We start from the raw sequence: 19,611 nt of genomic DNA, 5'->3' as shown, positions 1-19,611 counted from the left end.
ACAAATGCAGAGACCCAAACCTGGTTGATGCTTTCCTGTGGTGTCTTTCCCCTTAGTCTCCTGTTTTATGACCAATGCCCTAAAATATCATTCAAAAGCTTGGTTTAGGGTTGCTTTCAATGCTCCCTCTAAGCTGTGGAGGTTTGTGAGCAAAAGTTCGACTTTGTGAGCTACTGGTATTAAAGTTGTGAGTGAGCAATTTGGCTACTGCATAAATTAGTTTGCTCTGGAGCCATCCTTCTTGAGCTAAGACAAAAATGTGTGAGCCGGAGGCTAAAAAACTGTGAGCTAGCTTGTGCTAACTCAGCTTAGAGAGAATACTGGTTGCTATTATGAGGTCATCATCACCATCAATGAGAACTTGGTCACTCAGGAAGTTTGTCCTCTGTGCCCATCTGAAGAGGCAGGCGGCTGATAATGTATTTCACTCTAGCCCATGGTGTCCATTTCCCAGGATTTAGAGGAGTTGAGGATGTGTTATCGCACTTAAGTTACAGAGGCAGTAGATGGTTCTTCATGTGCTCTCATTTTTGAACCGAGGCAAGCGCAAACCAGGGAATCATCCAGTGATGTAACATGCAGCCCCCCCCCCCCGGGCATCAGGAGTGACTGAATGATGTAATGAGATTGGGCAGAATTGCTTGCTTCCAATTGAAGCCAGCCCTGTGAATCATGCAGGGACCTAGCAGGTAGCATCCTCTGTGGAAGAAGAAGAAAATATTGGGTTTATACCCCGCCCTTCTCTACCCAAAGGTGTCTCAGAGCGGCTTACAAACTCCTTTACCATCCCCTCCTCACAACAGACACCGATGCCCTGTGAGGTAGGTGGGGCTGAAAGAGCTCTGACAGAAACTGCTCTTTTTCAAGAACACCTCTTATCAGAACTATGGCTTGCCCAAGGTCATCCAGCCAGGTGCAAGTGGAGGAGTGGGGAATCAAACCCGGTTCTCCCAGATTAGAGTCCGCACACTTAGCCACTACACCAAACTGCTTTGATCTCAGAGAGCCTTTAATTATTTGCCTTGGAAATGACGGAGCTTAGGGTTTGGCAGTGTAAGCAGCATGGCTGGCCTGTGGGTTCACTGCTTCGTACCTATTCATTTTATCTTCCTCTTTTAAGAGATTACTGGTATTAGGACTCGCCTTCCACCTTAAACCACACAAACCTCTGGTTTTGTTTTTCTTCTGCTCAGTTCCTTTCAACATGCTACAAAGTATTTATTTCCTGATCAAGATTTCTTTTAGAACTACTCTTATGAGAAATCAACTTTTTAAATTAATCACAGCTTGCCGTTGATAAGCCCTGAAGGAGCTTATTTCCCAGACCCAGGCTAGATGTCCTTTCAATAGCTCATCTCAGCAACTTTAAGATGAATTCTGAAAATCTAAGAGAGGGCATTTCATTTCAAATTGCCTTTCAAACATGACCTTTACGTTTGCTGCCTTAGAGGTAATATTGTCTTGAAAAAATTCTGGCACCCAAAACCTAAATATTTGCACTAGCATACTTTGCTGAAAGGCTAGTACTGTAACTTGATGGGAGATCACTCATTGTATTCATGTATTTAAAATACTTCTATTCTGCTATTAGATTTTTAAAAATCTACAAAGCAACTAGCTGAAGTCAAAATCTAAAAACAAATTTAGTCAATTAAAAATACACAGCAACCTTCCCCCAACAAAGCAGATCTAATCAAAATAACCTGTCTTGTGGGTCAGAAACTAGTACAAAGAACAAAAACACCAGCCCCCAAGTCAATCAGGCTATAAGCCTAACAGAATCACCTTGAGGGCACAGCCTTTCTCTACCATATAAGCATGTGCAGCAAAGGGTAAGGCAAACATGTCTTGGGAACAAACACCAGAGTCTCAATTCCACTGCTGAAAACTCCTCTCCTGTATCAGCAGCCCCCCACCAGCACCACCACCACCACCAGCACCACCACCACCAACCAAAGCTGGAGAAAAACGAAAGAGGGACTGGAAGATCTTTACATGTTGGTAGCTTCATATGGGAGCGAACAGTCCTTTAAACATTCCGGCCAAGACCTTTAAATGTTTTAAAGTTTAAAACCAGCACTTTAAGCATGGAAACACACTAGCAGCCATTGAAGTTTTCATAAGAATGGCACGCTATGATCCATGTAGCTGGTGCTGTGTTCATGGCTCTGGCAGAGGAAAGAAAAGGTAAAACCACTTTCTCTTGCTCCTTCAATCTAATGCATTATAAAGTCTTAAGCATTAATCTGTTCAGCTAAATTTGAACTGAACTCAACGTTTACCTGCTCATATAGCAGATACAGAATTCATGTTCCTAAAAAAAGTTAACATGTAGATATCTCTGATGCTGTCAGCAGACTGACTGATAGGCTTGATAGACATCAACACTTATGACCATATGAAACAGACATCCCCTAAGCCCTTTTTTGTAAGGGTCATCTTACCTGATCAAAGAGAATTTAGTAAATCCAGTGAATCAATCAACTCAGCAACTAAACTTGCATAAGAATAAAACAATAATTCTGAAGAAAAATAAAAGCATATTTCATATGAAAGAAAAGGAGCGATGCAATTGCCATTTATGAGGTTGGTAACATACTAGCATTAAATTAAAAAATACCCTCTTTTACAGTTATTTGCAGGCATCCTCATAATTGATTTTAATAGAAGGATCTTGCCAATTAATCAACTACATGTTAAAGCCTCACTATTTACATGATTAGTGTTGCAGCAGCTGGGGTACATATTTGGTTTACATTTCTACATTTATATTTTTATTTTATCTTTATCTTTATATTTCCATATTTATATCGCCATATTTGGTTTATCCTCCCCTACAAATCAACCCCACCCTACTTAGGACAGCCAAGTATGACAGTGACTACAATGCTGGGTTTGGCTTTAGGAAATCTCTCAATTATGAAGTTCAATAGTATGAGGAGGCGGAAGAGGAAGAAGAAGAGTTGGTTTTGTACCCCGCCCTTCACTACTCAAAGAAGTCTCAGAGCAGCTTACAATCACCTTCTCTTTCTCTCCCCACAACAGACACCCTGTGAGGTAGGTAGGGCTGAGAGAGCTCTGAGAGAACTGTGACTGACCCAAGGTCACCCTGCTGACTTTATGGGGAGGAGTGGGGAATCAAACTGGTTCTCTAGATTAGCGTCCACTGCTCTTAACCACTACACCAAACTGGCTCTCTCTCAGGAAGCACTGGACTCAGCCCAACTGACATTCTGGGATTGCTGAGATTTGAATAGCTTCCTTAAAATACCAAATCCTTGGGAATTTAGCCAAATCCTTTTTTGGACAGTGCTAAAGCAGTATCTGAAAGTAACGTTTCTGGGCCAGCTTCAGGAATTCTTGGTGCTCCAAATGTATTTTCTACATTTTGCCCTAGCGATTTAATTCAGGATTTTTTTGGGGGAAAAATAACAACAACTTGGATTTGGGCCAACTGGTTTTCAACCCCAATTCATATCCAATGACTATGGGCAAACCAATGCCTAGTTTCCTCTTGGTAAGGGAATATTATTAATTTCACGGAGTTATTGGAGTGCTGGGCTGTTTACAACATCAAGGCCAGGATCACAGACACTATGATATACAGCTGTTTTCCCAACATCCCAACACATCCTTGTGGGGCCAAGAAATATGACCCAGGATAGGGGGCTCTGTTGGTCAGAAGCAGGCTTGCACGTTAATGGCTGCTGTCACCAGCCAGGGGAAGAGAATGGGTTTCACCCTTATACTAATGTCATCCCCCAGTGCAACCCTTCACTTTTGCTTACATGAAAGAATGCTTTCTATTTCATCTCTATGGAGAAAATAAAACTTGGGAGTATTTGGGGGCTCAGGGCCACACCAGCCCTCCACTGATCTCTGGGCGTTGTGGTCCTCTCCAACAAGAATGCTGCAAGGTGAGCACAATGTGTCATCACGGGAGAGCTCACAGGCAGCCCACCTCTGGCAAAGCCCTTGCAATATGTAATAGTCTCTGCCCATATCATACTGGGAACAGTTTGGCCTTTTGAATCGACATGTATATATTTATATATTTTGAACATCTTTTCCCTCCAGAAAAGACCTACTGCTCCATCCAGAAACCGTTTTTAACTTGCTGCACTGTTGCCTTAAAAGTTACTCTTTGCTGCCTGAATATATTCCATATAGTTACTGTTTCTGCACAGCTGTATTTAATATGGCCTCACCGTCCATTTACTTTGCAGCACAGCTCACTTCTCATAACTGATTTAGATGTTGAGGGAGAAAAGATGGGCTCAACAAAGATATAATCTTCTGTTGTTTCTGAGTTGCCCTCATTTTATGCATGAGTCACCAACTTGGCCTACAAGTCATCACAGTGTCTCTCTCAAATCAAGTATCTGAGACAGCATGGCCTGTACACTGGTCAAGACTAGCCTGTGATATCACAATGTATTAAAACAGAATAATTTTTTAAAAAAATCAATGAGGCTCTACAGAAGAAACCATTATCTATTTCAGAAGTTCTTTTATTTCCTTGGAACGTCTACAGTGCAGCAAGTGCTATGTAAACAGGACATGATATGGAAAAATAAATATTTTCAATAAAAAAGACCTTTTTGCGAAATGTCATTATTTAGACAGTCACAACCATTAACATGCTCACAAGTCACACAATTACTTCCATATTTCACTCCCCAAAAGTGTTGCTTTCTTCTTAATTGTGCCACAGATAACCAGCCCAAGAGGAATGATTAACCAAAGCAATTTGGTTGGCAAAAGTCCACTTTGCTTTCAACAGCAGTGGAATATAGCCTGCTATAGTGGCTTCACTTGGATTACATTGACCTTTGTGCCCACATGTTTGGTACCATTTTCTATCGGTTGCACATCATCACTGGTGATAATGAAAATGATGGAAGAAGAGCTGAAAGTCACTTTCTTCTTGGGCCTGTCCCCTGCTTTCTGGGACATGACTATGGGCCTTATTGGCCTTTCACTCTCTACTGCTGGCCTGTCTTTCAAGGTCCTTTGGAATTTCAGGAGGCGAACACAGAAGAGCTGCAGAAGGCATCTTCGAAACTAGGTAGAAAGGAAAATGATAGTGACAATCCAAGGGACCACTTTCTTGCAATATATTCAAGGCTGACATAGATACTCCATGGAATCAGTGTCCGCTCCTACTGAATACGCTCAGACATAGTGACACTGATTCCTCTTCTTATGCATTTTTCTAAGCACATGAAAATATGCAGTGTATTCAAGTTCATTTTAGCATCACTGTGGCCATCAGTATTTTCAAAGCTAGAGGCATCTAGGTAAGAATTTTTAATGGCACCAACAAATTACAGGATATGTTGTCGAAGGCTTTCACAGCCGGAGTTCATTAGTTGTTGTAGATTTTCTGGGCTACATGGCTGTGGTCTTGGCATTGTAGTACCTGACATTTTGTCAGTAACTGTGACTGGCATCCTAACATAAGAACATAAGAGATGCCCATGTTGGATCAGGCCAAAGGCCCATCCAGTCCAACCCTCTGTGTCAAACAGTGGCCAAAAATACCAGTGCCATCAGGAGGTCCACCAGTGGGGCCAGGACATTAGAAGCCATCCCACTGTTGACCCCCCCCCAAGCACCAAGAAGACAGAGCATCACTTGCCCCAGAGCCCCTATCTATACCTTGTGGCCACTGATGGACCTCTGCTCCATATGCTTATCTAATTCCCTTTTGAAGCCGTCCATGCTTATAGCCGTCACCACTTCCTGTGGCAGTGAATTCATGTGTTAATCACTCTTTGGGTGAAGAAGTACTTCCTTTTATCCGTTCTAACCCGACCGCTCAGCAATTTCATTGAGTGCCCACGAATTCTTATATTGTGAGAAAGGGAGAAAAGTACCTCTTTCGCTACCTGCTCTATCCCATGTATAATCTTATAAACCTCAATCATGTCACCCCTCAGTCGTCATTTCTCCAAGCTAAAGAGCCCTAAGCGCTTTAACCTTTCCTCATAGGGAAAGTGTTTCAACCCTTTTATCATTTGAGTTGCCCTTTTCTGCATTTTTCCAAAGCTATAATATCTCTCTCTTGCTCAGTCTCTGCCAGTTCAGACCCCATCAATGTGTATTTATATTTAGGATTTTTGGCTCCAATGTGCATCACCTTGCACTTGGCCACATTGAACCCCATTTGCCATGTTGATGCCCACTTGCCCATCCTTGACAGATCCCTTTGGAGTGCCTCACAATCCTCACTGGTTTTCACCACCCTGAACAACTTCGTATCATCCGCAAATTTAGCCACCTCACTGCTTACTCCCAACTCCAAATCATTAATGAACAAGTTAAAAAGCAGTGGACCAAGTACTGTCTAAAAAAGTTTTTAAAAGTCCTCAGAAGTATAACACAGAAAGATGGAGTACTCTGTGTCAAGGTGAAAAGAAAAATGTTAGGCAGGTAATTTATATCTACTCAGGAAGGTGGGGTAGGGCTGAGTCATTATCTTGTAGGAGTTTCCCAGGCTGTGACATGCTAATGGAGGAGCTTTCCTGTGGAGATTCTTTTGCATATGAATTGGCTGTTGAAATTCTAATCTTATCTGTACAGCTGTTGTGAGATGTACAGCATCTTGTGTTTTTCAGGACTGGAAACCATGCCCTATTTATTTTTAAACTCTCTTCCTTCCTGTTGAAATTGTGAACATAGCCAACCTGAAAAATCAGCAGTAGCTGAACACAGCCTAACTCAAAGACGACACAGTATCTTGTTCTAAGACACTGAAATGCTGGACAACACATCTAATTACCATGTCAGATTACCAGGGAAGCCATTGAAATTCATAAACATAAACACAATTTCTACAAGAAGGAAGAGAGTTTAAAAAAAGATAGGGCATGGTTTCCAGTCCTGAAAACACAAAATGTTCTACATCTCACAACTGCACTACAGATAACATTAGAATTTCAACAGACAACCCATATGCAAAAGAACCTCCTCAGGAAAGCTCCTCCATTAGCATGTCAGTCTGGGAAACATCTGCAAGATAATGACTCAGCCCTACTCCACCTTCCTGAGTAGATATAAATTACTTGCCTACCATTTTTCTTCTCACATTTATACAGAGAGTACTCCATCTTTCTCTGTTATATCTCTGAAGATGCCAGTCACAGCTGCTGGCGAAACGTCAGGTACTACAATGCCAAGACCACGGCCATACAGCCCGGAAAATCTACAACAACTAAATTACAGGGTAGCTGAAATATGCTTGAACAGCATCTTATCAGACATCTCATAAAACATTCTGAAATATTCACTGTTCTCTGCATGTGGTAGGAATAACAAAAAGCTGATCTATTTTATAAAGTCCAAACACCACAAAGAAAGTACTTTGGAGTCGAAAATCATCCATGATTTTAATACATTTAGGTTTAGAGTTGCACTGAGTTTTGACTTGCAAAACTTTGGCGGACAAAAGAAGAGTTATAGTATGTGAAATGGCCCATCCTGCCTTCAAAAGTACTTGTATCACATTTGTTTATGGCGGTCTGTCTCCACTGTGTTTCTGTTGCTCCATCAGTGCCATTAAACAAAAAACTGGGACTTTCTCCCCACAGTGTAATCCCAGCCAATACAGGTCATGCTGTGATTGTGATGTCATGGTATTGCTTAGCATATCAGATTTGACTATATGGTGACACTACTGAACACAAACAGCCAGTTTTGCTGCACTTATTCTGAATCGGGTCACAACATCATGACCTGAAAAATCTGCTTCCAACCCTATCTTTTTAAGAATGTTGTTGCATCCAGCCTGATGAAAAATCCCGGTGGCTTGAAAGCTTCTACAATATTTTATGCCAGTTTCATTGGTCTTAATAAGAGGTATTACACATTTTATTGTTGTTGTTGGATTTTGTGTGGACCAAATGTGACTGTAACTACTTCTGTGTTGCTCAGTGAAGCACCCTATGCAGATTAACTATCCCACCAAAGTAGTTAGTAGCAGAGTGACGTGCTGTAAGCCATTTCACCATAGGTAGCAGCCATCTTAAGAGTGTAACCTAATTGGCACCAATGACTATGGACCTAACAGCTTGCTACAATTTGTCTCTTTCCTTATATAGACAAAAGAAAACAAGAAAGCCTTAACCACACCTCTGGTTTTCTATTGCTTCTTTTTATGACATAGCCCAACGCAAAGGCTTGGATCCCCCACACTACAGCACAAAATGCTATTCCAGGGCACTAAGGGAACCCCAGTAACAGCATGAGTAGGATTCATAGGGTCTGCCATGGCCCATGGGAGAAGAAAATAATCAAAAATTGTCTCCTCTCCCCGCCTTCTGTCAGCAGAAATGACTGGTGGGATCCAAACCAAGCTTTCCACAAACTCCTTACCTAGCCAATAAGATTCCCATGCCCCACAGCTATTGGCAGTTCCTAATCTCATCCCCAACGGAATCCTGCAGATGAATGATACTAGACCCCCACCAGTGTGAGAATTTCACCCTGAAGTCTTAGATTGTTCTTCCACAGAAAGCAGAGTTAAGAACTGGTAGTGTTCTCCTCTATGACTGGATCTGCATTTTGAGTGGAAGAGAAGGTAACTTATTTTGCCTGCTTCCCTACCACTAAACAAAAACACATTAGCTGAGAGAGCAGAGTGAATTAGACATGAACCTTGCAACATGTGTTAATGTGCTCCTTTAGGAATGCTTACCTTTCTGCTCATGAAGATATAAATAACAGGGTTGTATGCAGTGCTTGATTTGGCAAAGAAAGAAGGGATAATAGCCACTGTTGGAGTTATAAGGTGACCATACCCATAGGCCATCAGAAGAGAGATCACTGCATATGGCATCCAACAAATGAAAAACGTGGTTATCATTAGAAAACACATTTTGGCTACTTTCTTTTCATATCTCAGGATTTTGATCACTTGGACAGTCTGTAAATCTTCGACACAACGAAGCTGAAAATATTAAAAGAACAAGACTGAAAGACATCAAGTGGCAGTTATTTTATGAGTAAAACATTCAGTTCTCTACCCTTTGGATATTATTAATGTCATCAGTTGAGGATTTATTGTTAGCTGATCATGTTTCTTCACTGAAGAATTTGGGTACAGTTCCTTTCAGTGCAAACAGAGGATGATCCTCTTTCCATTCCTCTTCATGGCACCTGTGCACCATCCATTACGCCAAAGAGAAGGGCGGCATACCTCTTCGTTTCCCCGTCTAGCACTCCTTCCTCAAACCAGGACTCTAGCCAGAAATCGGCATAAGCCTGAAGTGCATTCTAGGCTGGTTTTTGAGTTGGAGACCGAAGGGTAGATTCTGGAAGCAGGAAGCATGCCAACTTCCTAGTTCAGGCAGCAGCGGAGTGCACACAAATGAGCACTTTCCTCAGATGGGGGTTGATGATGTGACTGGCCCACCTGGCTACCAAACTCTATTACTGCACCCAGAATCTGCAGCCCTGTTCTGCATTATCTAGGGGTGGTCTGGCTGCTGCAGCTGCCAGTTATGTACAGTTTGATTCAACCAAGGCCAGGACCTTGGTGCCGGTGGTGAGGAGACCACTTCTAGCCCAAGAGAACGACAACATAGAAGGATGTCCTGGCTGTAGCTGTTTCAATCTAAAAAAGGCTACAGGACTTGCTTCGGCCAGTAAACAAGTAGGGAGCAGACCTACAACCCAGACATGAGGCATCTCTGCAGTGGTTCCCAGGGGAATGTATTAGTAGTCCAAATTATATGGAGGGATTGTTAATAATACTGGATGCATTATTGTTTAATTAATTATTGATGGCTGCAAATAACTTGGGGCGTTTAAATGTTGTAATTAATTTTCCAATGATTTGAGGGTTTTAAATGTTGTAATTAATTTTGGGCTACTTGTATGATTATCTGAAGAGCTTAATTAATTAAGTATTATGCTAATTTATATTGATTGATTTAATTATTCGACAACAAATAATCCAGCCAATTGATTAGTAGGAGAATTTGTTTGATTGACTGTCATACGATAAATTATTTTTAGAATATACCTATAATTTTTGTTAAAAATGACCTATCCCCTGGCCTTTATTTATTAAGGTCACTGGACAGAGGACTGGAAAGCTAGTGGCAATCAACTTTTGAATTTGGTTTGACAGGATAGGTGGGTTAACTGTGAACCAGCAGTATTGGGAATTGTAGATGATACTGCAGCATACTTAGGCACCATATCAACCAGCTCTGCTAGCGGTCTGAGGTTCGCGAAGACCACTAGAAGCAGTGATGGCAGGGCAGGGGATACCAGTGCTCCTGGGAGGGGAAAGTACAGCTTATCTAATGAGGTGCCAGGGGGCTTCGGATCCCACAGAGCATTCTGGAAACCAATTGGATCCATTAGTCTCCTCAGGCAAACATAAATCAGCTCACTGCCTAAATGAGGAGGAGTTGGGGTACTCAGACAAGCCTTCAGGACAAAGTGCCATCGCACTGCATCAATAGTATCCAGATCCACATTTATCTCCTTCCTAAAATCAGATCCACTATGTGGCCTGCTCAGTGTGTGGTAGCTGATACAAACTGAGAGAGCATGCCGCCATGGATGACACTAGGTCCATAGCCTGTGAGGATGTGGTATCATTGGCATGGACACTGAAATCCCCTAGGACTAAAAAGTCTAGGGTACTCCAGCACTCTGCCAGCTACCATCTCCAGTAAGCCAGGAAGGGTATCCACTGGTGTCCTAGGCGGCCGGTACACCAGCCAGATAGCCAAACTCTCCTCTGCATACCATACCACGCCAACACAGTCAATGCTGGTGACTTTTGGAGCGGGAACACATTAAGGATCCCTGCCCTATACCATGCCGAATTCTGCTGCACTAAGACACAGATTGGGGATACTTATGAAGCTATGTGGAAGGCCATGTGTAGCTACCCCACCCCCTCATTACTCATGCCTCTATCATTTGTTGCATATTTTTTAAGGGAGTAACACTGTGTACTACACTAGTAAAAGGGTCCCTTCAGATTAGGAAAACTGAATTCACCATTTATATTCTGCTCACACGTATAGTAGGCACTGAAATATTTCTGGGAGAACACTGTCAGAAATGGCAAGAGATGCAAACAATTCAGCAAATCCTCTTATCTGCAGCAGTCATTTTAAAAGCTGTTCAAGAGGACGACCATTTTGGTTCACCTTTTAGAAATCCATGCTGCATTCACTTATTTCAACTACTCAGTGAGAAGCCATTGCTTTAATCAACTTACCATCCGTATTGCATAGAGAATATGTCCATAGCAGTAGGCCATGATCACAACAGGAACCACCAGGCAACCAAGAAAGAAAAAGAGAACAAACGAAGCATCGTTGGGCTCTTTTGACCTCCAGTCCAGTGAGCAACTTAGACCATGTATCTCCAGCGTATAGTGGTTCCAGCCCAGTAGAGGTGCTCCTGTCCACGCTAACGAATAGAGCCAGATGTACGTGATAGCCCGCCAGGACCATGAAAAGTCAATCACTCTTGCGTGCACTACTCGAATGTAACGTTCGTAGGCCAGAACAGTGAGAGTCATAACTGAAACAATTCCTGTAAAAAAAAATCAAATCTTGGTCAATAATTCTGAATTATGTGTTACTTCTTTTGTGTCAGTACGTTTATTGGCATAAATTAAAATCAAACAAAACCAGTATTTAAATATACAGAGTACAATCGAAATCAATCATCTCGCCAGAACCTTAATGTTATATTCCCTCACCCTCACAGCAATCAGAAGAAACCTCACTACTGAGAGAGTAATATGGGAACACTGATCTAATAAGAGAAGGGAAACAATCCTCACTTCTGAGAGGCTATGCCTGTTATGCAAAGGAGGGCCAATTAAGACATCTCGTAATTTGACATAAAATTCACATCAAAGCAAAATATGAGCAATAGATTTTGGTTCCCTGCTACTGCATGGGCAGACTCTTTCGTGGTAAGGTAGATTCACAAATCTCCCATGAAGAACTGCTGATGAATCGTGCAAGCATAAAGGCACTATGTAATTGAGGGGCTGTAAACTGTGTAAAATAGGCAGCTGGAAGCCCCTGTCTTGGTATTATATTAAACTGCAGAAAGGAGCAAGTTTTACCTGCAAGAGACCAGAGAGTTTGTTTCTCAATGTCGAGGAGTCTCTGTTTCAGAGATCTAAATACTTGAATTTCATCTAACATAAAAAGGGAGCCCTCAAGACTGAATGAAGTAGATTGGATTAAAATGAATCCGACAGCATCAAGGAAATATAACTACTAAGCTCTGCCCTGTAATGGAGGCGTAACCAAAATTTCAGTGTCAAAAGCCAAGCTCTAGTCATAAGAAGATCCTGCCCTGTCTCCATGCACATGGCCACATGGCCACATGGCCACTTGGCCTACACAGCTTAGGACCCCAAGGATATACCCCAAAAACATGGCCTGGATCTGCTCAGCATGTGAATTAAATGTGTTAATCCAGATAGGGATGCCATAAAGTAATTGGGATATAACTTTGGCATTGGAAACTCTCATGACTGTGGGAACAAAATGATTACGCTTCACATAAAAAAAGCCTAGCAATCACAGACAGACTACTTTTGGCCAAATTTAATGCTTGTTTCCTCTGGGAAACATGAAACTGCCCTTGAGTTCAAATGACTAGCAGATACATTTCAACAAAAGAAAAGCATGCAGCCTGTTTTGGAAAACACGTTATTCTCTTTTTAGGGCACTGCTTCCCCAAGTAGGCAGTAGTGCTCCGTGGGGGGCAATGGGATTTCCTAAGGGGGAGCTAAGAAGTAAGGAGGAGGCAGGGGTCTGCTGGAGGTGGGCCCCTTCGACCACATTATTCACTTATTTGTAATTAACCAGGCTAGGTCACCGTGCTGCCAAATAGCACCCCAAGCTGCTGAATTTTATTGTTATCATCTTCCTTAGTGGGTCACACAAACTGCTATTCTGATTAATGCTTATATAGGGTAGGGGTCACTGGAGATGAGTTTATGGAAGTATGGGGGCAGTGGCCCAAAAATTTAAGTACCACTCAATACTCTTATTTTATTTAAGGATTTACAACTCACAGAAATCATTGGAAGTATCTATTCTTAATGCTCCATGGCTTTCTAAGGCTTAGGGATGCAAGAGTTAAATATATTCCTGTCTTAAGCAAGCACTCTTGTATGGGGCTTCAAGGACAGCTAAGCCCCATTCAATTCTGTAAATCAAAAGTAGCCAACTTTGGTATTTGCCACCCTTTCACATGTTTGTTAATAACTTTTCCCTTCGTTCTTTCCGACTATTAACCTTCCCTTGCAATGCTATGGCGTCAGCCTACGCTGTGTACTAATCCAAAAGGCATACAGCAATCAGTCTCTGCAGGGAACTCACTGTAATACTACTTGGCATACCATGGGTGAACAGGACTGGCATCTTATTACATCCTCTATTTTTCTTCCAGAAAATCTTTATATTACGATGGTTAACTGTAATACACCTCACCCTATAGTAGAATCAGCAAACTATTTATAGTGCACAGTGACTTGGTAGTTCAAATCATTACCAGAGATTCATTTCCGGCAGATAGCTCAGATGGCGCAAAAGCCCTTGCTTGTAAGGATCGGAAAGGTTTTATCAGCTAGATGTACCTTCCGATGAGTGATCCTTTTTCCTGCCAAAGCATAATAGGTATGCTTTATTTGACTATATTTGAAGATGTAGCTGACTATCTTCAGTGTTTGTCACTGCCAGTAACCCACAACACCTGAAATGCAATTTGGCCACCTTTTTTCAAAGATGTCCTTATCTGAAAAGGTTGCTTTCCTTCATATCACTGATGTCTCTTCATGTTAATAGTTGAATAAATGACACATGAAGCTGCCTTATACTGAATCAGACCTTCCTTCCATCAAGATCAGTGTTGTCTACTCAGGCTGGCTGCAGCTCTTCAGAGGTCTTTCACATCACCTACCACCTGATCCCTTTAACTGGAGACACGGGGCATTGAACTTGGGACCTTCTGCATACCAAGCAGATGCTCCACCACTGAGTTATAATCCCTCAGGAACTTCAGCAGGCACCCACCATTATTACTAACACGTAGCATGCAACTCTACAAAGGTTTAAAAGATGTGCAAAATAAGTGAGCCCTGACCTAGATGGCCCAGGCTAGCCCAATCGCATGGATCTTGGAAGCTAAGCATGATCAGCCCTGGACTGTGTTAGGATGGAAGACCAAGGAAGTCCAGGGTTGCTGTGCAGAGGCAGGCAACAGCAAACAGCTCTGAATCATTCTTGCCTTGAAAACCCTGTAAGGCTGATGTAAGGGCACTTCCCACCGCCAAGATAAATAAAAGAGCACAATGCTCTTACGTATTTTCATCAATGCAAAAACAAAGTCAAAGAGAAGGCTCAGGTCTGTCTGTGTGTGTCTAACAGTAGCAAACAATGAAACAAACAAACCATATGTATATAATATATGCAGTGGACAGTTCTGCTTTCATTGTATGAAACGGCTTAAGAACTGCCCACTTTTCCCAGCACCAAACTATCCAAGTAATCTTTGCTGCCTCTTTCCCATGTATATCCAAAAGCCCTTCTCCAACCTGCTGCTCTCTTTTTCAGTGTCTTCTTGATATCCCTCTCCATCTTATCAATCGGACACACACCACTGTAAATGTCCACGTTATAATTCCATAAAGCAGATTACTGGGTTGGATTTAGGTTGCTTGGTTTTATGGCATTGCCTAGTCTCTGGTTCTTTTTCCACCCCTCTTCCCTGCCTGAGAACTATTTTAAAAAAGAAGAAGAGGATGAAACTCTTGGTAAATGGCACTTGTACACATGAAGCACTGAGAAAGGGACAAAAAAAACCAGACTTCAGTGTTCTTCACTTTTTATTCCTTGTGGTCAACTACTTCAAAAAGTCTAGTGATGTTTTATAAAATCCACCCCCACACCCTTTATACCAGTAAAAATAAAAACGAAGAGTTGGATCCAGACAAAAAAAATTGGTAGCAGAATGGGACTTCCCCCTCCAAGTCCACTGATCTCCATGAAATGCTCTCAGGAGATAGGGGATCCTAATGAATGACATGAGGGAAGTATATAATTGATTGTATATTCTCTACAGTTTTAGAATTATGAAATCTGCTAGGAAGAAGGTTTCTCCTCAAAATGTGGAAATTATCTAGAAAACACATTAGCATTTAAAAGGGAAGATTCCTATTTATTATTAATGGACTCTAATACACAATGAGAATCTCCCTTATAAATAAAAGCCGAATGGTGGTGGCACGTCTCTAAAACATTCCATACGCTCCAAAATCAGTTCGCGCTCTGATCTGTCATTCAGAGGGTCTCCCTATCCACTGGCTGCTTTGCCTGAGTCCTGCCTCCAACATTCTAAACATTTTACTGTTCCTCTTAGCAGTCAGGGCTTCAGAGCACGGGAGAGGCTGCAGGTGTGTGGGGGTGGAAAGCTGAAGAGTGAGGGGGAAATAAAGGTAGGTTGATGATTGGCTGGGAAGGAGATAGGGTTGCCAACTCCAGGTGGGAAATTCCTGGAGAGGTGAGGGATGGAGCCTGGAGAGGGTGAGGTTTCAGGAGGCGTGGGACCTCGGAAAGGTACTTCACCCTCCAAACCAACTATTCCCTTCTGGGGAACCATCATTGTCAATCTCCAGGTGAGGGCTGGAGATCACTAAAAATTACAACTGTTCTTTAGGTAGCAGAGATCAGTTCCTCTGGAGAAAATGATGGACTGTGTCATTATACCCTGCTGAGGTCGCCACAGCAAATTGACACTGAGTTTCCAAGGCCGGGGCACCCGCCCAGAGTCTCTTTCAAGAGGCCGTTGTATTTATTTCCACAATGGGCCTTTTTCCTAGTGTACACTCAGCCCCACCTATTTCCCAGGGTGTCTGTTGTGGGGAGGGGAAGGGAAAGGAGTTTGTAAACTGCTCTGAGACTCTTGAGTAAAGGGTGGGGTATAAATCCAATCTCCTCTTCTTCTTGTTCGTTCTATTGTTGTTGTTGTAGTGCTATTGCAACCACAGGATATACTGTTGTTACTAAACTGTGGAACTTGCCAGCTTAGCTGGATACAACCTCGAGTCTTATTATTTGTTTGTTTATGTAATTATTTATATCCTGCCTTTCCTTGTGGTGCAAGGCAGATTACCAATGACAATTAATAAATATCATACTTTAAATCAACAAAATTCCCCTCCAATAATTCTCCCAAAGAGCCCTAGCAAATGGAAATGGCTTTACAACACCTTTGAAGACAGTCTAAAGATGGTGTCTCTTCCTGTCAGTGGGAGCTACAGTGGAGAAGACATGGGCTCTGGTTGATACCAGGTGGGCTATGTTAAATGGGATAGGCAGTAGGTAGCAGCTTGAGGATGGTAGCTGGCGCATGGGAATATAAGGGAGGAGATGGTCCTTTAGGTGTATAGATCCTTGTCCCCCAAATTGAAAACATTCCAGATGTTCTTTATGAATTGTTCTTGAAGAAACTGTGCTCCAAGAACCTGTAAAAGATCAGGAAGTAACAACCTTGGAACATAACCAGCGTCTCTTGTGACAGAACCAAATCGAGCCCTTTTAAGCAGCCTTCCCTAAATGCCTTTCATTGCAGAAACAGAAGATCCAAATAATAATTTTTAAATAGAGCCTTCATGGTTTTCATTTTCTTGCTGTAGCTCTTGCAGAGATGAGTTAAAGGTTTGTAAGAGCACAGCACTGTAGGAATCAGGAACTTCAGCAGGCACCCACCATTATTACGAACACTCGTAGCATGCAACTCTACAAAGGTTTAAAAGATGTGCAAAATAAGTGAGCCCTGACCTAGATGGCCCAGGCTAGCCCAATCGCATGGATCTTGGAAGCTAAGCATGATCAGCCCTGGACTGTATTAGGATGGAAGACCAAGGAAGTCCAGGGTTGCTGTGCAGAGGCAGGCAACAGCAAACAGCTCTGAACCATTCTTGCCTTGAAAACCCTGTAAGGCTGATGTAAGGGCACTTCCCACCGCCAAGATAAATAAAAGAGCACAGTGCTCTTACGTATTTTCATCAATGCAAGAACAAAATCAAAGAGAAGGCTCAGGTCTGTCTGTGTGTGTCTAACAGTAGCAAACAATGAAACAAACAAACCGTATGTATATAATATATGCAGTGGACACCCAAAGTAGTAAAAAGGTAAAGGTAAAGGTTCCCTTGCTCGAAAGCCAGTCGAATCCGACTCTAGGGTTGCGGTGCTCATCTCAGTTTCAAAGCCGAAGAGCCAGCGCTGTCCGAAGATGTTTCCGTGGTCATGTGGCCGGCATGACTAAACACCAAGGCGCATGGAACGCTGTTACCTTCCCACCGAAGCAGTAGGCAAAAGGAAAAGTGGCCCTCTTGACATTCCACAGCCAGTAAGCTCCTACATCCCAGACTCAAATAAATGAAAGTATGCCTACAATCATAGCCTTCATCATATGGCTGAGCACTGAGATATCATATGTAGGTCATCCGTGAGTAACAGCTGGCAAAGGAAGAGCCAAGTACAAACTGCAAAAAGGTCTTGCTGCAGGGCAGCATATCCTCTGCTATATTTGAGGTAGTAAAACGGCTGTGTATATTTCAAATGTGAAGTAAATGACATAGTAATAAAAATAAGCTTTAAATGCATCTTCTTTAAATAATTTCAGTACCCCAGGATGCAGCTTAAAATCACAGCAGGTGATTTAAGGCAGATTTTGGCCTACTGCTGCACCATTGAAAATTCTGCAATAGTAAGATGTACTGACCAAAGGGGGGCTTCCTTGGCCAGGGTGTAGGGGCAAAGGGTGCTAGGAAAACCTTAAGAGTGAAAGGAATGGGATGCTTACTAGCAAAGGATGCTTTGAAGAAGATGCCATCATATAATTAGATACCTTTTTGTTTCTCTCAGCCAGGACCTTTACAGGTTGGGGGGGGGGCTCTGAGGGAAAGTTAAACCCTCTCTTTCCTTCCTGTCTTCTTTGAAGTAGCACTGGCTGTGCAGCTGGGGAGTCAAGGGACTTGGGGCAGAATCAAGGCAAAGAGAAACAGAACATAACCAAATCAGGCTACCTAGACACATTTCTCAGCCTAAATCTAAACACCTTGATGCCCCCCTCCTTGTTCCATCAGGTCAGGAACAGAACGAAGAGCAACATCTGGAGTACATTTTATAGATTATTTGAATTCTACAGTCCACTTATCCATTGGTTTGTTTCTAGTGGAACCCTCAGGTGGGGAGCTATGCCCACCTCCAAAGTTAAGTGGCTTGTCATGGCCAATCTAAAGGTGTGGTGGACCATTCACAGGTTGTTCACGTTAGCCAATCCAGGCTATCATGATTGTTTAGACCTGCTAGATGTTGGGGCATCTGTGCTGTTCATCACAGGATACGATATCTGCCTCCCTGCTAAGCCACCTGGACAGCTGGCTTACTCCTGGGGTTTTGGTGAGGGGTCTGTGTCAAAACATATTGTAAGCTACAATCAAGTTTTACTGTATCGTAAAGAAACTGTATACCACTCTTCTCATTAGGACCACTGTAGCCCATGTTCTGATGTCATAAAACAGGGGAGTTTTGTACATTACTTCTTTGTCTACCGTCATGAATGCAGAACTAAGAGAGTTATACTGATCAATATGTTGACCAAATACAGGAGGGCCTCCATACTCTCCATGGACTAAAAATGGTGTGGCTATTCTAAAGGTTTGTACAACGTTAAGTTCATATAAGTTGGTTTGTTTATTCCTCTGTTTCTGTGCTACAGTGTTAAGATACCTGCATGTTGTATCACCAAAGATATTTTTACCGTAGAAATCAACTTAGGGAAATGGAAAATTCTATGGGAATGTAATTTCACACATCAATGATTTTGTGTGTACAGAATGACCTAGTTTCTAAAAACAACCTTCTCCGTTTGCCTGTATTTCTTTATGAACAACTTCCTTATTTAAAGTTCATTGGATTCACTTGATTGAATCACCTGGATCATTTTCTAAACTAGTTCTAGAGCCAGTCATGAACTTCTGGAGTGGGCCAGCCCAGAACCTGACAAATTTTCTTTGGACCTAGGAGCCAGCCCAGAAATTAAAGATCCCAGACTCATCCATATCAAAAACATTTTTTCCTCTATCATATTAAGCATGTTTAATATTTCCTCTAAGATATAAATGGGGTTGGTCTTGTCCCTTAATATAGAATTAATGAGACATTGTCTATCAGATGATATTATTTTCCTCCATGCTATGAAAAGCATCAACAGTCTATTTCCACACATGTTGGGGAATTTCACGTTACCCTTTTTAAGCCGTTTTAAAACCGTTATTGTACCGTCTTGGAGTAAACCAGTACAGGGCTACCATTTCACACAGCCTTTCCCCTACCGGTAAGGAGCCATCTCTGAAGCATTTGGCATTTCAGACTTCACCGCTTTATTTTCCCGCCCTTTTTCACCCACGCGGGCAATTTCCGCCCTTTTCCCCCCCTGAACGTTCGTTTTCGAGCGCTATACCAATGGGATTGATATTGCACTGTTTTGGTGTTGTGTTATAGGAGTGCACAGAAATTAGATCAGATAACATATATATATATATAT

At 42.2% G+C, this 19,611-nt stretch overlaps 1 protein-coding gene across 1 annotated transcript in view; it reads right to left on the bottom strand.

Moving 5' to 3' along the window:
• Positions 1 to 4,694: 4,694 nt before the first annotated feature.
• Positions 4,695 to 19,611, bottom strand: part of OPN3 (opsin 3) — a 24,693-nt gene continuing 9,776 nt past the window's right edge. The window contains exons 2-4 of the mRNA XM_015424566.1: positions 11,246 to 11,565; positions 8,699 to 8,950; positions 4,695 to 5,064 (exon numbers count right to left, since the gene is read on the bottom strand). Coding sequence (XP_015280052.1) covers positions 4,801 to 5,064; positions 8,699 to 8,950; positions 11,246 to 11,565 — 836 coding nt within the window. The 3' untranslated portion in view covers positions 4,695 to 4,800. The remainder of the gene's footprint in view (positions 5,065 to 8,698; positions 8,951 to 11,245; positions 11,566 to 19,611) is intronic.

This window comes from Gekko japonicus, unplaced genomic scaffold (assembly GCF_001447785.1).
Source record: "Gekko japonicus isolate JY-2015 unplaced genomic scaffold, Gekko_japonicus_V1.1 scaffold392, whole genome shotgun sequence".
Classification (NCBI taxonomy): domain Eukaryota; kingdom Metazoa; phylum Chordata; class Lepidosauria; order Squamata; family Gekkonidae; genus Gekko; species Gekko japonicus.
Note: the sequence above shows the minus strand (reverse complement) of the source record. Positions and strands in the feature narration are given on the sequence as shown.